The 17,977-nt window shown below is 29.7% G+C and overlaps 1 protein-coding gene across 1 annotated transcript in view; it reads right to left on the bottom strand.

Moving 5' to 3' along the window:
* Positions 1–7,232: 7,232 nt before the first annotated feature.
* The window catches only part of LOC111086068, a 46,524-nt gene continuing 35,779 nt past the window's right edge, over positions 7,233–17,977 (bottom strand). Inside the window, exons 8-9 of the mRNA XM_022387476.1 lie at positions 13,967–14,056; positions 7,233–13,044 (exon numbers count right to left, since the gene is read on the bottom strand). Of these exons, the coding sequence (XP_022243184.1) occupies positions 12,887–13,044; positions 13,967–14,056 (248 nt within the window). The 3' untranslated portion in view covers positions 7,233–12,886. The remainder of the gene's footprint in view (positions 13,045–13,966; positions 14,057–17,977) is intronic.

Below are 17,977 nucleotides of genomic sequence, written 5' to 3'. Positions count from 1 at the left end.
TATATATATATATATATATATATATATATATAATAAAATATTAGTTACTAATTCACACCATTATGAATTAACTAAATGATTATGTCAAGAGTAATGCTAGAGATAGCTAGGGACCCAAACTTGAGATTGTGCCTAGGGCCGCAGAATAGCTATATCCGCCACTGACCACAAAAGACAACAAAGAAAAAAATTTGGTGACATGAACGCAGGCCATCTTGTTGTGAAGTTTTATATTCTATATGTATTGCTGTTTACTTGAATTCATGTTATCAAATTTAAAAATACTTCATGCTTGAAGAAATGGCATTTTCCACAACTTGATGGACTTATGACTAGAAGGGAGAATCAATCGCTGAAGGGATGCAGTTGTATAAAATATTTTTGGGGTCTAACAGGCCTCTCCTTGACGTTTGCTATTAAAGCTGCTCCAAAGGTCCGTAACCTTTTTTCGTTCCTGCCACAGGCACAATAAAAAAACCTGTCAGAATCTGGTGTATATATGATAGGTGATTGAGTTATCCTCTACTGAGGATTGATCTCAGTGTGAGAGAAGCATGGACAGCTGAGGGTCGTTGATCTGGTGTGATGTCTGGCGAATCTGAGAATAAATGGGTTGTCTGTATAGGAATTCCAGGCTTTTGACAGCTAGAGAAAATCAACTCCATCTCTGGTCAAATCCACTCAAACTAACCGAGAATGAGATCGGAGCTACCACCGATGGATGATGTCCACCAACAGGAGCTATCTCACTAGCAGGTGAGACAGCAAGCACAAAATAGTGAAGTAAGTGGATCAAGTGGCAGTGTCGAGCCCCTCCAAGCCGGGGAGTAGACTGCCGAAACAACCACGAGTTGCAATGAAACCAGAGCAAATAAGCGAACTGCCAAACACAGCTTGTCGTTCTGCTACCTCAGAGCAGGAATCTACATATTGTGAGAGTGTATGAATCTCTAAGTATACTCATCATGCTGTAACCCCAACATTTAGAACGTCTTAGTCTGATTCTGTCTGAGAGTTCGTGGGAAAAAGGTTTATGATACCCTCTTATGTCTCTGTGAATAAGGCTAAGTAAATTTCTCCCCCACTGGTACGGGTCACCGTCTGGAGTGAATAAATTCGAGGACACGCAGTGCAATGCCCGATGCTGAATCTATATGGTTCGGTGCTTGAGTCGATCAAACACCTGGATAATGAAAAAAAGATATGATAGTATTTGTCTGGTTGTTCAAAGCAGACCAATTGAGGAAACAGTGGATTTAGATTCTAGAGACAGTTCTGGCAATCAGCCGAGTTGTTGCTGGCCTTCCAATCAATAAGGCTCGGTTTAAACAATATATAAAATTTGGTTCCAAACTAGAATATTCGTGCCTGATTTCTCACTAAGAGGAAGACGTAGAATTGCTAAAAAATTTAATAAAAGTGCTGTACCCGTTTGTTTTACTGATGTTGAATATCTTTCAGTTTTGGTAACTGAAATGGTCGTAGACTGTATGACTCAGACTTTATGTGGTGAAATTATAATATGATCAATTATTCATTTGAAATTGTTTTTGATGATTTCTGATTGAGAAATATGTTTGATTTCTATGAACGAACAGCTTACAAACTTTGATGGATATTACTAAATGTTTTATCTCGATATTATTTCTGGATAAGGTAGTCGTAAGTTACGAACTTTTATGATAATTGCATTTAGTTGTACTACCATAACACAAGTGTTTTTTGACTTCACGAATATAGTTCTGGATTTATTTGTGAAGTGAGGCACGATTTTAGATATTCATTCAGAATATGCTTAACGCGTGTCAGAAAAAAGGTTGGATTTATTAGCATACATATTATAAAATCTTAAAACTTGGAAGCTTTGTTCACTACTGGTAAGGTAGTTGGCTTAATTTTGGTTGCCAGTGTGTCTTTTTGCATGTTGAATTATTAAAGTCGCCGACTATTATCAGGAGGCAGCACGTTCAGGATTTTGATCAAGGTAGCTGCACATACATTGTTCTATACAAAGCTATGTGGATTGCTTATTAACCTACATTAGGAAGCATTTTTATTTTCTAGGTCAAGGTGCAGTTTACAAATAACACGTGGTCAAGATTTGTTAAGTTGATTTAATTTTAACTGCTTTCATTCTTTTGTCATTCTAGTGAGATCCAAACTGTTCTTCTCATGGGTGGAATGCCTGTGGTACTGCAAGTTGTATAAAAATGTACACAGCAGTATCCTCCATTGATAGGTCAGGTGGTATCTCTAGGTTATGGTTTCCCTTTTTGAATAAGAATTATCAATGTGGGTAGCGACGTAGCGTTATTTGCTTTGCATAACTCTACATTACCAATTCAACTAAGTAATGACAGATTTAAACAGTTTGGAATATTATCTTGTATGAATTGATGAGTTAAGAAATAAGTTTGAGAGAGTAGTACCAGCCTGACCAATTCACAACTTCAGTGGAAGCACAAGTCCAGTATCCAATACAAGTTTACACACTATTTATAATATTACTTAATTCTGTTTTTATGTTGCATCAAGTCTATTTATTTCTTAGCATAGATTTAATTGGTTTTTAGCAGAATTCAGAATTGTTTCGTAATTTATTTTGCCAAACCTCCTGTTACATAACAGACGTACCTAATTTACTCCTTTGTGAAGTCAGTTTACCTTCAAATACCACAAGTACATTCGCCATGAATGATATAAGTCACAGTATGTTTTCTACGTCCGTATAGAAGCAGTTTTTTCATAAAAAGGATCGGGTTGTGATCTTATTGATCGTAATTTTAATTTTATATTTCTAACTGAATTTCTGATCTATCATAAGTAGAGTTGACTTAGAGTTTTCATTTATTACCTGTTAATAAAATAATAAATCTTGTTATTTGCCCGGCAATGTACTGCACTTGCGAGATAACTGTGGTAAAACATCCAACAGACTTCAGCTTAATGTATTGGAAATATGGATTACACGTTCAAAAGAGCTTCGTAGGGATGACATGTGATTCAAGTGTCTGCCTTACCATCTGTCAATAAAAAGTTATGTACCCACCATGGTTGAATGAGTAATAGCAATTCAGTTTGATTCTAATGAGAGGGATCATACAAAACACCCTTTAAATCCAGGCAAAGCGTACTAACACTGGTAAGCCCATTTCTACCGAATTATAAATATTGTAATCTTCAATTTTGTGCAAACTGTTTTATCTTAAACTGAGTTGTATTTTATGGGTTTCATTCTCTTTTTTAAATTTTAATATAAGTTTTAGATGTTTAAATAGTGTAGCCAGTTTTTGAGAAGAGGAGGTTCATCACGATTGAAATACCCATGAACTTCACCTTTCTCTAACTAGTTTGAAATTCATCTTTGGTCATATGTATTTATCTACTTTTTCATGCAGGTGTTATACATTTAGTATCACCTCCTTGTTAATTAAATGTTGAAAAGTAATAAACAAGTACTAATCCTTTTATTCAGGTAGAGATTATATATGCTAATCTCTGAGGAGGTATGAGCCCAACTCAAAGGGTGGCACAGATACTTGTACAAATTAGTATGAGTTAGGGATTTTTCTCCATGTAAATGTAATTTGGAATACTTACTGACATTGCTCATTAGATTCTGGTGTATCACATTTTTAAAAAAATTTGTAGGAATTTGAGAAGTAAAACAGAATTTCCTTTGTTTTTGTCATGTGTTCAGAAAGTCTATGATCACAGAAATGAGTAAAAGTCAATGGAAAGACGTTAGCAAACTAGTAAGTTAAGGCTTACACAATTATTGTGACTAACAACTTTGTTACACTTATTTATTTGTTTCTTTCCTTTGCTGTTCAAATTTGATTTATTCTCTGCCAAATATTTCTGGATATCTGCATTTTGTGGATACTTTTAAACTTATCTATTGGATATTAATCAACTTCAATATCAAAGGAAAGATGCCAAAAGCCACTTGCTAATAAAACTCAAGCTTTTGAAGTTTCAAACTAATCTCATAAGTACCAAGTCGATCTTATAATCTCCCATCACATGAGAGAATAATTCATGTAACATTGCACTGGTCAAATACAAGGCACCAACACATAATTTACTCATTTTTAATAATTTAACAAGGGCACCTTAAAAACAGAAGAAGAGAAGCTGAAGTTTTTTTTGGAAATTGACTTGTGATAGCAAAGGTAGTCCAGATTGTTACAAATCACAGTGTATAGACACCTGGGGTCAGATTAGAATATTAAAAAAATAATTTATTACATAATCACAGATATAGCCTTAAGCCATAGATAACCCACCCTGTAACTTTGCACCAAAAATCAACAGCTTTTTGAAATTTGTTCTACTAAATTTGGTTAGTGCTTTTTCCAGACTTTCTGGTGTTTTTCTTATATAATTGCTCTTTTCCATATTCAAAACTTGAAACAGCTATAGCTGCAAGATAATGCATACTTGTTAGTATGAGGAATCAGTTTAGCAAAGAAACACTTCCTAAATAAAAAAACATTATACAACGTTAACAAACATGTTACTGTTCAAAGTACACTTGTATCTTCAATTTTTACTATTTGCAGATTTTATCATAAATAACCTCAATGCATAACAGCCTTGTAGTATTATGTATGTATTTTTGGTAAGAGTACTTACCAAAAAATATGGTTCAAAACTTCTGGATTACAAATTTCATTGATGTCATTAAAGCCTCAAAATAATCATTTCTGATATACTACAGCCAATATGCAATAATACACTTTCATAATATTACTGAACAATAAAAAAATTAAAAGTTTTAAATTTTAAAAAAATCTTTTAACTGAAGTGTTATATAGTTTTCTTAATAACAGTGAACTTTATGAAGTTATAATTGTCATTATTTTTCAGGTGTTTAAATGCACATCATGATATAAATTGTGTGACAATTTTATATAATAAAATAGTGTATTTGATAAATATACATCACATACAAGTAATTTTATTGGGTAGTATTTGCACATTTTACACATCATACATTACAATATTCACAAAATAAATCACATTTATATATTTATAAAATGAAAAAAGAAGAGTATTAATCAAATACCACAAATACTGAAAACAGACAAGCAAAACTTTTGTCGCGCTTCATAATTGGACATTAATTCCGAAAGTACCAATAGTTATTAATACACAGTTTAAGTGTAATATATTATCAGCATATTCATATCAGTTACATATCATTTAGTTTATGAATACATGATAAACTTCTACAGTGAAAACTGAATACAAAGAAATTTCACTGCATTCACTTATCTTATAGTAAAAGAATTCTAGTAATACCTAATACATTATTAAAAAATTTTCTGAGTAATCTAGCCATTATATCTATATTTGCAAAATAAATGAATATTTAAATACAGCTCTTGTCAGTCACCAAATTTCTCAGTAATCAATAGAAAAATATTTAGGGACACCATAACTTCATTTTACGAGTGCTTTTAATAAAGAATTAATTCAGGCAGTCATAAATGCAATATCTATATATGCAAGTGCATCAATATTAAAATATTCACAAAATATCTGAAGTTATGTAATTTTGTGTCATAGCAGTAGTGTCTAAATTTCAATCGTTGTCATAGTTAGTAGCCTATACAGTCACCTAAATGTAATTACTAATTAGTACACTTTGTCTATTATTATTAGTTGGATGATAATAATAACAATAAATTAATAATTATGCTAAGACTATTAACCATGTCAATGATTTATATCAATCTCAACAACTTTACTGTATCTAAATTTCAATATCAAGAGAAACTATACAAGATACCAAAGAAACACTTCCTTTATACCTCATAATTCTCACATGTAATCTTATATGCATTTTAAAAATAGGCTAAAGAAATGCAAACACATTATTACTTTTATCTTGTAAATATGTAGCATTATGCTTTTTTTTTTAATTTGCTTTCCTGTAGTACATGTTACATTCTTATACATTACAGATATACAAAATATTTGGACACTTAAAATTCTGTAATTATTCAACAACTATTTTGTATGTACACTAGACACATATATTTATCACAAATACACAATATATTTTTGGTAAATAACAGTAATCAAGAAAACAACAAAACTCAACTTCTAATCATTCACATAAGGACGTATATTTGTTTATTATTTCTATGTGATTAAACATACTAATTAAGTTCCAGTCTTTAGGAAAATAATTACAACAGCACTTTCGTAACATGAATGCTAGGATAAAAATGTTGTATTATAAACTGACTTAGAAACAGACTAGATGAACTAAGATAAAAACAACACATGGAAGCTTCCATGGAATTGTAATGAAAATATACGTACTTGTAAAACATGAAAATATTTTTATATAAAAGTAATCTGATTTTTAAGACATGGAAATCTTTTAAAAAATCAATTAAAGCCCAAATGACACTGAATAATTTGCTCAAACTCAAATGTTCGTAAGGAACAACTGTCAGCTGGTACAATATTACATATGTATTTAACCCACTAAATCTTAAAGTTGGAAGTTTCTTAAACCTTAATACACTGGCAGATATTTATTCACACAGGCACCTAAGAAGAAGGGAATGTGCCACACCACTTTGAATATTTTTTAGCAAAAAATATTCCAGGTTACACTTCTTTTGTCAGTTCTTTCTTACCCATACCCTGTACAGTATGTCTCAAATCTTTGTGCTTATGATGTTACAAATATATTATGTATTACTGAAAGAAACTTATCATTTTTAACCTGTTCTTTTTCAGATTACCCTTCAATATGGGTAGGTCTGATTTTATGTTCCGAAATAATAAGACTGACAGTACCACATCAGCTAAATAGGTTTATAAAAGGGATTTAAGGTATCCATAATATCACTGCATAATCCTGAAACAAGCTCTGGATCTTTTATTTTTGCATCAAATAATGAACAGTTTAACATTTAACAAGACATTTAAACAAATATTGGATTACTAAAATTAAAATCAGTATTATTTTGTAAATCTTCATATTAAGATGACCCATTACAATAATAATTCTACTAAAGAGATCTTTAAATTATTTATTTGATTTTTAGAGCATTTTTTGGTTTGTTTGTGTTTAAGCACAAATTTATATAAAGGGTCATCTGTGCTTTACCCACAAGTATCGAAATCTGGTTTTTACTGCATAAGCCCTCAAGCTTATTGCTGAACCACTGGGGGGGGGGGGGTATTTCTAGAGTAACATTCTATTGTAAACACACAATTAAAAAAAAAAAAAAAGAATTGTCTTACTAGTTAAGGTGAAGTTATATCACCAAGTCTCATAAACTCAGTTTTGGCTTCAGGTTCATAATTCTTAGACTCTTACAAGTCCTCCATTACTCCTCACCCTTAGCTTGACTAACTATTGCAATGTTATCCCCAAGCAATAGCAATTTTACACTTAGTTAATACATGTTGAGCAATTCTTGATGAATTCTTAACTTACTGAAGACACGAGTACAGAGCCACCTAGCAGTAGAACATACATATAAATTAGTAGATGACTTTTATTTTTAGGTATCACATCCTTGAAAAGAAAAATAAAGTATTATCAAAATATACTTTAATACATTCTAGTTTCTATCTGTGAATAAACAATGTCCAGAATTGAAACTAAATTATTTTCAATATTCTGTGACTTTTGCTCCAAATACCATAACTCTTACTAGTGGTTTATGAAGTGCATCAAGCTTTAAACTTTTAGAAATAGTCATATTTGTGGCTGATGTTACTATCAAATTCATTTCGTTTACTATTTTATTTAAAAATTCATCCCTCAATGGCACAGCTGTAAACATGCACTTATACTGCTAAAAATTAGCTTTTGAGACCTGTGGTGGGCACAGCACAGACAGCCCATTGTGTAGTTTTGCACTTAACTAAAAAAAAACAATTTAAAAAGTCATGTTAATGAATTTTCAGAGTATTTCAATAATATGCACCCAAACATAAGATATACAGTTGAATGTGAACACAAATATAGTTTGTCATTTTTTGGATACTTTAGTATATAACCAGCAATGCAGCTTAAAAAGTTTGTATATGTTGTAAACCAACGTTCTCAGTACTTTACACCCATTAAGATAGTTTTGTTCCAAAAACATATAAAATAAATTTAGTTAAAGAGGACTTGTGAATCATGCTTACATGTCTGTAGACACTTATTCTAAGCTACATGATGACATACTTTGTATTAAACAGTTTTTGGAATGCAATGAAATCAATAGGAAATCAATATCACCAAAACACTAATTACACTGACCACCCTAACATTTTAAAGCATGATGTGCCTGCGAGAGCAAGAGCAATAGTTTTATTGTATTTTGGGTAGTAGTCACAAAATATTAAAAAGATTTTTTCAACAGGAGAAAGAAATGAATTGTGAGCTTTTTATCATTATGATTGATTATTATTTGTGTGTTTCAAGGCTGTAATGCTTACGAATAACAAATAATTTTTCATTTCCAAATGTACATGCCCTGGATGTGTAGAAGAATAAGTATGCTCTGCCTCACTGCTAGGTGGCTTTTATTCATTTACAGGAAACTTGAGAATTAATCAAGTATTGAATGACTACTATTACTTAAGTGTTGGACTGCTACCACTTATGATAACTTTGTAATAGTTAGTCATACTGAAAGTGAGAAGTAACTAAGGTTTTGTGAGAGTTGAACATTGAGAAACTTGAGCTGAAACAAAATTTGTCACTTCTCCTCAAGCTATGAGCTAGTATCTTTTCCCCCTTTTTTCTGTTCAAGAATAATTAATATAAAATTTTAATTGCCTTAAAACACACCTCTAAAAATTTTCCATCATTTTAAGTTTTATAATGACAACATTTTGCTGGAAGAGCTTAATGCTTATGATTCAATAATCTTAATGAGAAATCATTAAAAAAAGGACAAGAACACAATGTGTCAAAACACAACAAACTAACTTTGCATGTCTTTGCTAGTGACTCAATTTATTTTTGTTCTCACTTTTTCTTGAGGTTGTTATGATATGTTTATGAGAGTTTTCATTATTTAAGAGGAAATATTTAGTGTTGGTGATTCATTAGTTTTCATTACTCACATGATTATACACTTCACTTTCTCATAAATGTGTGAGCCTAATATTGATTTTGATATATGTATAGTACATTTGATTTAGCAAATATGATAGTTAAGTTATTCCAGATAACTCAAAATAAAAGGATTAAAACCTGACTTCATTGTATTTGTTTTGTATGAAAAGTACCTTTTTATCAAATCAACTTTTTAAATCTCAAAAATTAACTGTAAATTACTATAACCAGAAGCCAATTTAGATGTGGTTTACAGATGAAGCAAAAATAAAAAAAAACATCATAAAAAAGAGGATAATGGAAAAGATTATGCTTTAACGAATTAGTTGAAAATAAATAAAAACATTCTTCTGCCCTTCTGCTTATGAACATCCACATAAAATAACTTAGAGTAATGTTAAAAAAGATTAAAGTAGGTAACAGCCTCTATATACATGTAATGTAATGAGATTACATATTTAACTGTTGAGAAATTTATCTCAAGAATACACTTATAATGGTGTGACAATTTGTTTAACAATATTTAATGACTAGTTACTTAAGAAACCAGTAACCTAAGCATTCAAATTATCACTTTATATAAATACTTGGTGATCCTATAACTATTAATACTTTCTTAAGTTAAGCTAAAACAGTAAATTAATCTTATTTCAAGTTGGCTATTTATTTTTAATTCATACATGAAAAGAATACAAATGACTGAATCTTCTACAGGTCACACAAAAATCTCCCATTAACTTACATGTGTATTTATTATGTAACTCTTTACACGTATCAAGCTTTCTTTAAAGCACTTTCTGATTGTCGAAGATAAACTGGTAGGTCTGAAGAGGATAATGTATTCACATTTGATATACAAGTTGAAAGGAAAGATCTTTCTTGTAAATTCAACAAACATAGATACAATTTTGTTGGATTTTCTATTTAAAAGTAAACAAATTTGTTTATTATAAGCTAAGTGCAGAACTTTTAAGTGCTAAATATTATATTCTTATATTCAAACTAATAGACCATCTAATGTACTAAAAGATTTAGATATAAACTTAAGTCTACTTACATGACATACAGATTTTCTTTACATAAGTGAACTACAATAAAATTGAAAACAAAATGATTTTTACACAATGGATACGCCTTTATTAAAATCACTATTTTAATATTTTTCAAAAATTCAACAAAAATTATGGAATATATACAAGATCAGTATCAACAATTAACAACTGCTGCAACATTACATCATGACAGACTTTAATGGGATTAATAAAAAACAATATAATACAAATAATACACTATGGAAAAGTATTCTTACAAAATCAGATATTTGCTTAAGGTTGGCTAATTAAAGATACATTTATACACCTTAGTAAAGATACAGCCTACTACACTGCTGTACAGGAAAATAGAATTGGCTGAAATACACCTATAGCCTAATCACTTTTTCACATTTCTGATGAAATGAGTCTGCATATCAGGAGTACGAAATTTGAATAAAAAGTGCAATGTATGCATTTAGCTTCTTGTAAGTATGTAAAAATCACACTTGAATTGATTTCAGTATCACAAACATTCATTATGAAATGGGAATTAAACCTTTAAAGTATTTCTGACATTTGTAAAGGAAACATTAGTATTTCAGGAATACAGAAATAACATTCCTGTCCAAGAATGAAATTAATAATATTTTGTTTTGGAGTTTAAAAGGAAATTTTTTTCCTGTTACTCATATTTGTATATTTTATTCCCTACTTATATCCAAGAAAAGCTGGATATTGACATGCATACAAGAAATGAGTAACACATATAATCTTAGACTAGGTTACGAACAATACATTATCGAAATTCTTCAAATAACAGTACTGTAGGATACCTATCTGTACATAAATTCTGAAAGACATCCATATCTGCTTTATTTATTGCTTAGTTACAAACTGTCCACTTGACTTTGTACTGTATAATTAAAGTTTCATCACAATAAACATACAGAAAATATGCCATACGTTATTAACCCAATCTCAAAATAAGATACAACAGAGAAATAAAGCACACAAGAAGTGGCATTTGCTTTTAATATATGAATGACTTAAGATGTAACTGAATATGTAATTTTTCATGGTGATTCTAACAGTAGATCAAGAAGTTGTATATTTGGAAGGAAATTCTGTGATGCTTTTAATTCTAGTGTTATAATGGAAGATATCTAATTTCAAATGTGAAATTCAACAATATATCAATATATTATTGTTTCTTTTCCTATAACTACAAGTAACGTAACTAATTAAGAACAAATACATGAAAGCTGGATTTAAAATGTTTTATGTAATAACTTGAAATAAAACTGCTTAAAGCAACCAAAATAATATTAGTTTGGATAACAAGAAAATTTTGTTTTTAAAACAGAACAGAAAGTTTACTCCTACTTGTAAAACCATACGTACATTTCTTTTATTTTACTGTTAACTAAAAATAAAGTATTATTTACACATTATAAATGTACTGGTTTAACATTCAGGTATATTACCCTCAAAATTGATGGTGAATTACTTAAGTCTGTAATATGTTTACATCACATTTTTTTTCTAAAATTCGTATTACAGAGCAATTAAGTATGCAAATTGAATTTCGTCATATTCATAAGACAGATAATTAAAGGTACTGTGACTGTTCACTAGATATTTTGCTTACATAGTCTTTAAAAAAATGTAATAGAATTAGACAAAAAAAGTGGGTTTTATTCAAAAATAACATTTGATAAATAACAGCAATGGCTAATATTCTAAATTACTGAAGTCAGTCAGCTTAGCTAAACTTTTTGATAATTGTTATAAGGGTTTGAGTTTTAATTCTTATAATATTCACCAAAGGTTACAGAAAAGTAAAGCACAGAAACATTTATTTTAGCAGGAAAAAACAAACATGAAACCTCAAAAACCAAAAAGTAGTTATGTATTCTCTCTTTCACTTCTTTTCAACTAACAGTTTTTACAACAGCGTCTAAAGTAATGATATATCAACTAATAAAAAGACAATGTAGGCTGCTGTTAGAATAAAAATTGTATAAAACAGAGAAAGAGTCAAGCATTTAAGAAGCATAAAAATGCAATTTAAATGTGTTAACCTGCACAGTATTCACTGCTGTTAATATGCTGACCTATATCATAAGGTAATGGAACTATTTGCTCAACAAGGAAGGCAGGAAAATGTTACATTAAAACTCAAACTGTGGTAATTTTACACAATTATGTCTATTTAGCTATATGCAGTATATTTCAAGTTGAACTGAAGGTTACAAAATAAAGATTCAAACATTTTCATTATTTTAATAAATTGTTACTGTTAATTAGAATTGTATACACTTTATCGTGAGATGGTAAAATATGCATGTGGCCAGCACTGGGATGGTGATGTAATTAAAGCATGAAGGATAATGAAACGTTAAAAACAGTGTTAATGTTACCTATTTAACAGTTTTATTTGTTTGCTAATATGCTGAGGTCTTTCAGTTTTCTACTTTCTGTGATCAAATCACTAAGATAATATTAAGAATTAGATTACTGAAATTCATTAGTTGTGTAGTTGTATCATGTGTGTATGTGTGTTTAATGTCCTAATGATACAAAAAGAAATACCTTTCAGAAAGGAAATTAGTTTTTAAAATAAAATACCTAAATGTTTAACGTGACATCATCTCCTGCCAAAGTTTTGTAAAGTCAGGGAAAAAGAAAGAAAAGACAACTATTACTCTTTTTTTTTTTGAGTAATTATGTACGAAAGAACTTCAGTATATTCTTAATGATGATACTAAAGTTGGTATTCTTCTAAAAGTTTTTTTACTTCTACACTGAAGTCATTAAGGTGATGTGGAACCCATTTCTCTATAACATTGGACACAATGTTATTATTATATGATGACAGATAAAGTAATGATGTAAAGGCTGCCTCCAGAATATCCCATGAAACTAACAAAAAGAAAAAAAAACTCTTTTAAAAACTTGGCTACCAGCAATAAAATTCAGTTGATAATATCAGTGAACAATGTGTTGGTTCAAAGCTTATTGATTAATGCTTAAAAATAAAGATGTTTTCATTATTTATGACTCCTTTTTTATATTATTTTGCACTTTTTTATAAAATTTAAATCAAAATACAAAGAATATTCATAAAATTTATATGTTTTACCAGTTTATATTTTCTAATAAACTTTCTAAGCATTCCCTAGATGTGTATGCATTTATAGATAACATTGAACTGACATTTAAACAAGAGGGAATCCTCAATAGCCATGGCACTTGAAATTCTCTTATGTAGGATTAGAGTTTATTAATCTACAAGACTTTTTTTTCCTTTTTATTAGCTATAATTTTGTGTGCCAGCAATACCAAGCATGGGGCATGCTTATATCCAATTTAATTTTATTACTCATCAGGATCTCTACCAGCTTACCCTCAAACTGAAATTCTTTTAGGCAGGATTAAAATAAATTAATTTATGAGACCTTGGGCATGGTCAAATACATCAATCAAAAGAGTTGGACCTCCTGAGTTCAAAATTGGTCAACAGATGATGGAACTATGAGCTAAAGGTTTGTACTTGAAAATTCAATTCTATGAGGCTAAAAAAACACCTACAAAACAAAACTCCAATTCCTTTTTGAGAAAAAAATTCTTCATTACAAACCTTGGATATTTAGAAATTTTGGGTCTTAAAAGAAGTATAGCTAAAGATTTTCTCTAGTTAGAAAGATAAAGATACATACTCTTATTTCAGCTAAAACATTTCCTTTTTAACTATGGCCTAACTATTGCAATATTGGATATTCATTATTTAACAGTTTCTAATAAAAACTATTTTAAACCAATTACATATTTTCTGAATACTAACCACCTTCAGATTGCAGTAGAGTTTGGAGTGGTACCATGATCCCCTGAATATTCTCTCTATCCTTCAATGGACACAACTGACACAAACTCCCTACACAAATAAAATGAGATGTAATAAAAAGTATGTCAATACACAATTTAATAATACACACACCTTTTAGTTACAATTATTTAAAAAGGACAATCCACTCTGCCCTTGTAACTTACTGTTCTGCCTCCTGAGCATATATTACATCAAATTCATTTTAATAGTACAATCACAAAAGAATTCTACAATGGTTAAAAAAAAATGATACCTAGTTCTATAGCTGATTTTGTACTCGAGCACTCTCTACCTCTGTATAACAGCATTCAAATCATGTTCAACTTATAGAACACAACTTTATACAGCAGTTATTATATCATGTATTTGTTTATAGAATGTATGTAAACTAGAACAGTGAGAACAATATTTCTGCTGTAATGAACATCAGCAGGTTTATCATGAACTCCATTTATCTTGAAAATTAAATTTTTCACAGAAGGAAATGTCTTTAAAATTAGGTATTATTCTTGGTTAGTTATTCTTCCAATTTTTCACATCAGTTGTAAATCACATTTATATTAACATTATAAATAATATATTGTAGTGTTATCAACACTGACAGTTCATTATTTATTTTGTATTGACTAAAATATATCATTTTACTGTCAAAATACTGTAATTTACTCTTAACCAAATATTTAGATTAAATAAAAATTGATATATTTCCTCCTTTACTAAAATAAACTGAAATTAGCTTCTGAATGTTGGTAAACTTATACTAGTAAATAATGTTAACTAAATGACAGGTTTACTTTCAATAAAAAATGAATGAAAAGCATGAAATGTTTTGTTTTTGCATTTTCAAAATTCATTCTCATTTGAAAATTACATTGCTCTGTTCTATCTTTTATAGAGTACGTAACCTAGTGCTGTTCAATATTACATCCAGAATATTACCTTAGGTTGTTTGGTTTTATCCAGAACATTAACTTGTAATGTTCAGCATTTTCGTTGGTTAATTATCATTTTGTTGTTCAGTATTTTTACTCACTACATTTCTGTTGTGAAATACACCCTCTGCATATTGTCTAATGTTGTTCTACGTTTCCAGTTTAGATGTGGTGACATACGAATAACAGAATATACCTACATATAGACGGCAGTATAATAAATTATAACTGAAAATAAATTCATGTACACATGAAAGCATGGTGAGATTTTATAAAGAACTTTAAAACTAATGAGTTTAAAAACCAACTTTCCATACCTGACTATTCGTACAAGTGGTATAATAAAGTATATATATCAAAATTTCTATAACTGACTATACCTGCAGTAGTAATATAGTAAAGAATATGTCAAACATTTTCATACAATATACTACTTACATATGGTAGTGAAGTGAGGTATATAAAATATTTCTATAGACTGATAAACCGTATCTACATATAATAGATACTTAACTTAAAATTACACCTTATGTGACAAATGGACTGAATGGCCAGGTCAGAGACTCTTAGATTTCAAGTATAACTGTCACTGATTTTGAACTACTGACCAGAGGTAAGGTAGCCAATCACAGAAACTGCCATCACAAGGGCTTTTTTCCAGCTTTTAACTGAATAATAACATGATTGACTGTCACTCTTATAATGCCCTCACAACTGAAAATGAGAAGTGTATTTAGCAGACTGGATGACACAAACCACAGCCTAGTAAATTAATTACTAGGCTACACCTGGCCCTACATACAACAGTATGGTAAGATTTGATAATTAAATAAATTAATATATTAAACCATACAGTCATGTGATTAAATTTGAAAAACATTTCTATGACAAAATGTACCTATACATGATAGCGTAATGGAATATAACAAAACAGTTCTATGATTAAACATAAGTTAATATATATATATATATTGTACAGATAGTAGTATGATTTGACAAACATGTCCATAAATTCATATATTCACTATATATATGATGATTAAAATACATACAAATGATGACCTGAATCAGAAAATTTTCCAGAAAATTACCAAGACATATTTTTATAGACAATTTCCATTTTTCCAGAATTTTTTTTTGTATAAATACCTTGATTTTAATTTCTAATTATTGCATTTGAAATAGCCTAATTTATTAACCTACACATTGCAGATATAAAAATATGCAACATTCTATACTTAAAAATAAATTATTGTGTGATCTAGGTTACTGAATGCTTTCATGTGATTTCAAATTAGAATTTACTTTTTCATATTCTTTTATTAGCCAACAGATTCAAAAGTGTGAAATGTCTGTAACAGTCCTATGGGCAATTTTGCAGTTATTATTAATATGTTGATGTAACCCACTGTAATTATTTGTGTACTCTATAATTAAATCTAAGCAGCTTCAAACAATAACAGGGAGTACCTGAATTTCATGTTCATGATATGACCACTTGATTTGTATGATAACTCTTTTCTTTGGTAACCACTTATGAATGACAAAACTTTAAAGTGTGTTAATTAATCACAAAATATATAAGCTTGATAACGAAATAAGTAAGGTATATATATCTCTTAACCCACTGACTACTGGCTACTAACTTTCTTAGTAGACAATGCAAGTGTGAGGGCAAAATCATTTGTGAATTGAAAAAATGATAGAGAACTTATCTTTTAATGGATTTCTGATTTTATTTTTATAAATAGTAGCATAACATTCAATTATTTGTTCAAAATTTATTATTTAATGAAGTTTAAAGAGGAATTTAATGAAAAAATTCCTAAAATACATTTTTAGACTGTAAATAAGCGCCCTCTAAGAAGAAATGTTTTTTTCAAAAATTTTTTTAAGATATTTCCTTTCACTTCAGCGCTGGTCCTGCCATCTATGATTGGTATCTAAACCTTTTTCTAGTCTGTTTACTTTATAAAACTGCATCTGGGCATGTTAAACCTCAGTTGTAGAACTTTTAGCCAATCCTAGTCAAAAGTGTCAATTTCAGTACCAATTATTCCAATTGCTGTATCTCCCATTTGACAAATCATAGGATGATAAGGAAAGCACGTGATTAAACGTTGTTCTCTGGATTTTACAATATGAATGGGTGGTGCGTGCTTATTATGGTAACTGCCATTTAATGTAGAGGTTGTATTTAGTACTGGCCAATAGGGCTTTTCTATAAGCATTAGAAAAGTTGCTTCTGGAAAAAACTGCATGGGATATACGTGACTTTTATTTTTTTTATATAGTAGCTTAAGTCATGCTGCATGGTATATCTGTGTATATTAATCATTATATTGAAAAATTAACTCAAAATAGATATATTTTTTAGGAAAGAAGTTGATCCACGATTGTTAGGGTTAAGAGTTACCGAGTGACGAGTGCAAAGTCTTTACATGAATTAGACTTAGGACTTTGAACTGAAAGAGTTTGTGATTTTTTATATTCTTTTGAATTTAAATTTGTAGTTTTTAGCTCAATAATTTAGCATAATTTTGTATTTAGTTCATAATAATAATAATATGATTCAGTATTTAGAATGAAAAACTTGTGTGATTTGTACGTAATACTATTAGTACCACAAAATAATTTTATATTTTTCCTTCTTACAATCTTTGCTTTGTAGTAAGACCCACACTTCTGTTGTTATTGTGTTAGAATTAAAACAGTCTAACTGATATATACATATATATAGTTTATTCTGATATTTTGCAAATGGTTCAAACTCAGTAATGACAACAATAAAATCCATATGTTGGTTGTGAAACAGGCTAAATACATTCATTCCAATAATACAGGGAAGCTATGACATTCTCACAGTTGGGGTCTCAATACACTGAAGAGCTTAAATTTCACATTCCAACATAAATCTTGCCTGTAATGAGAGGAATGTGACCAGGACTCATCTTTTAAGTGCTGTAAAGTAATTTTCCTTGTAATTTATGGTGTCTGTATCGTTTGGTAATCTCTTCTAACAGGATGTATCAAGTTA

This window comes from Limulus polyphemus, unplaced genomic scaffold (genome assembly GCF_000517525.1).
Source record: "Limulus polyphemus unplaced genomic scaffold, Limulus_polyphemus-2.1.2 Scaffold818, whole genome shotgun sequence".
Taxonomy (NCBI): domain Eukaryota; kingdom Metazoa; phylum Arthropoda; class Merostomata; order Xiphosura; family Limulidae; genus Limulus; species Limulus polyphemus.
This window is presented reverse-complemented; position numbering and strand designations above follow the sequence as displayed.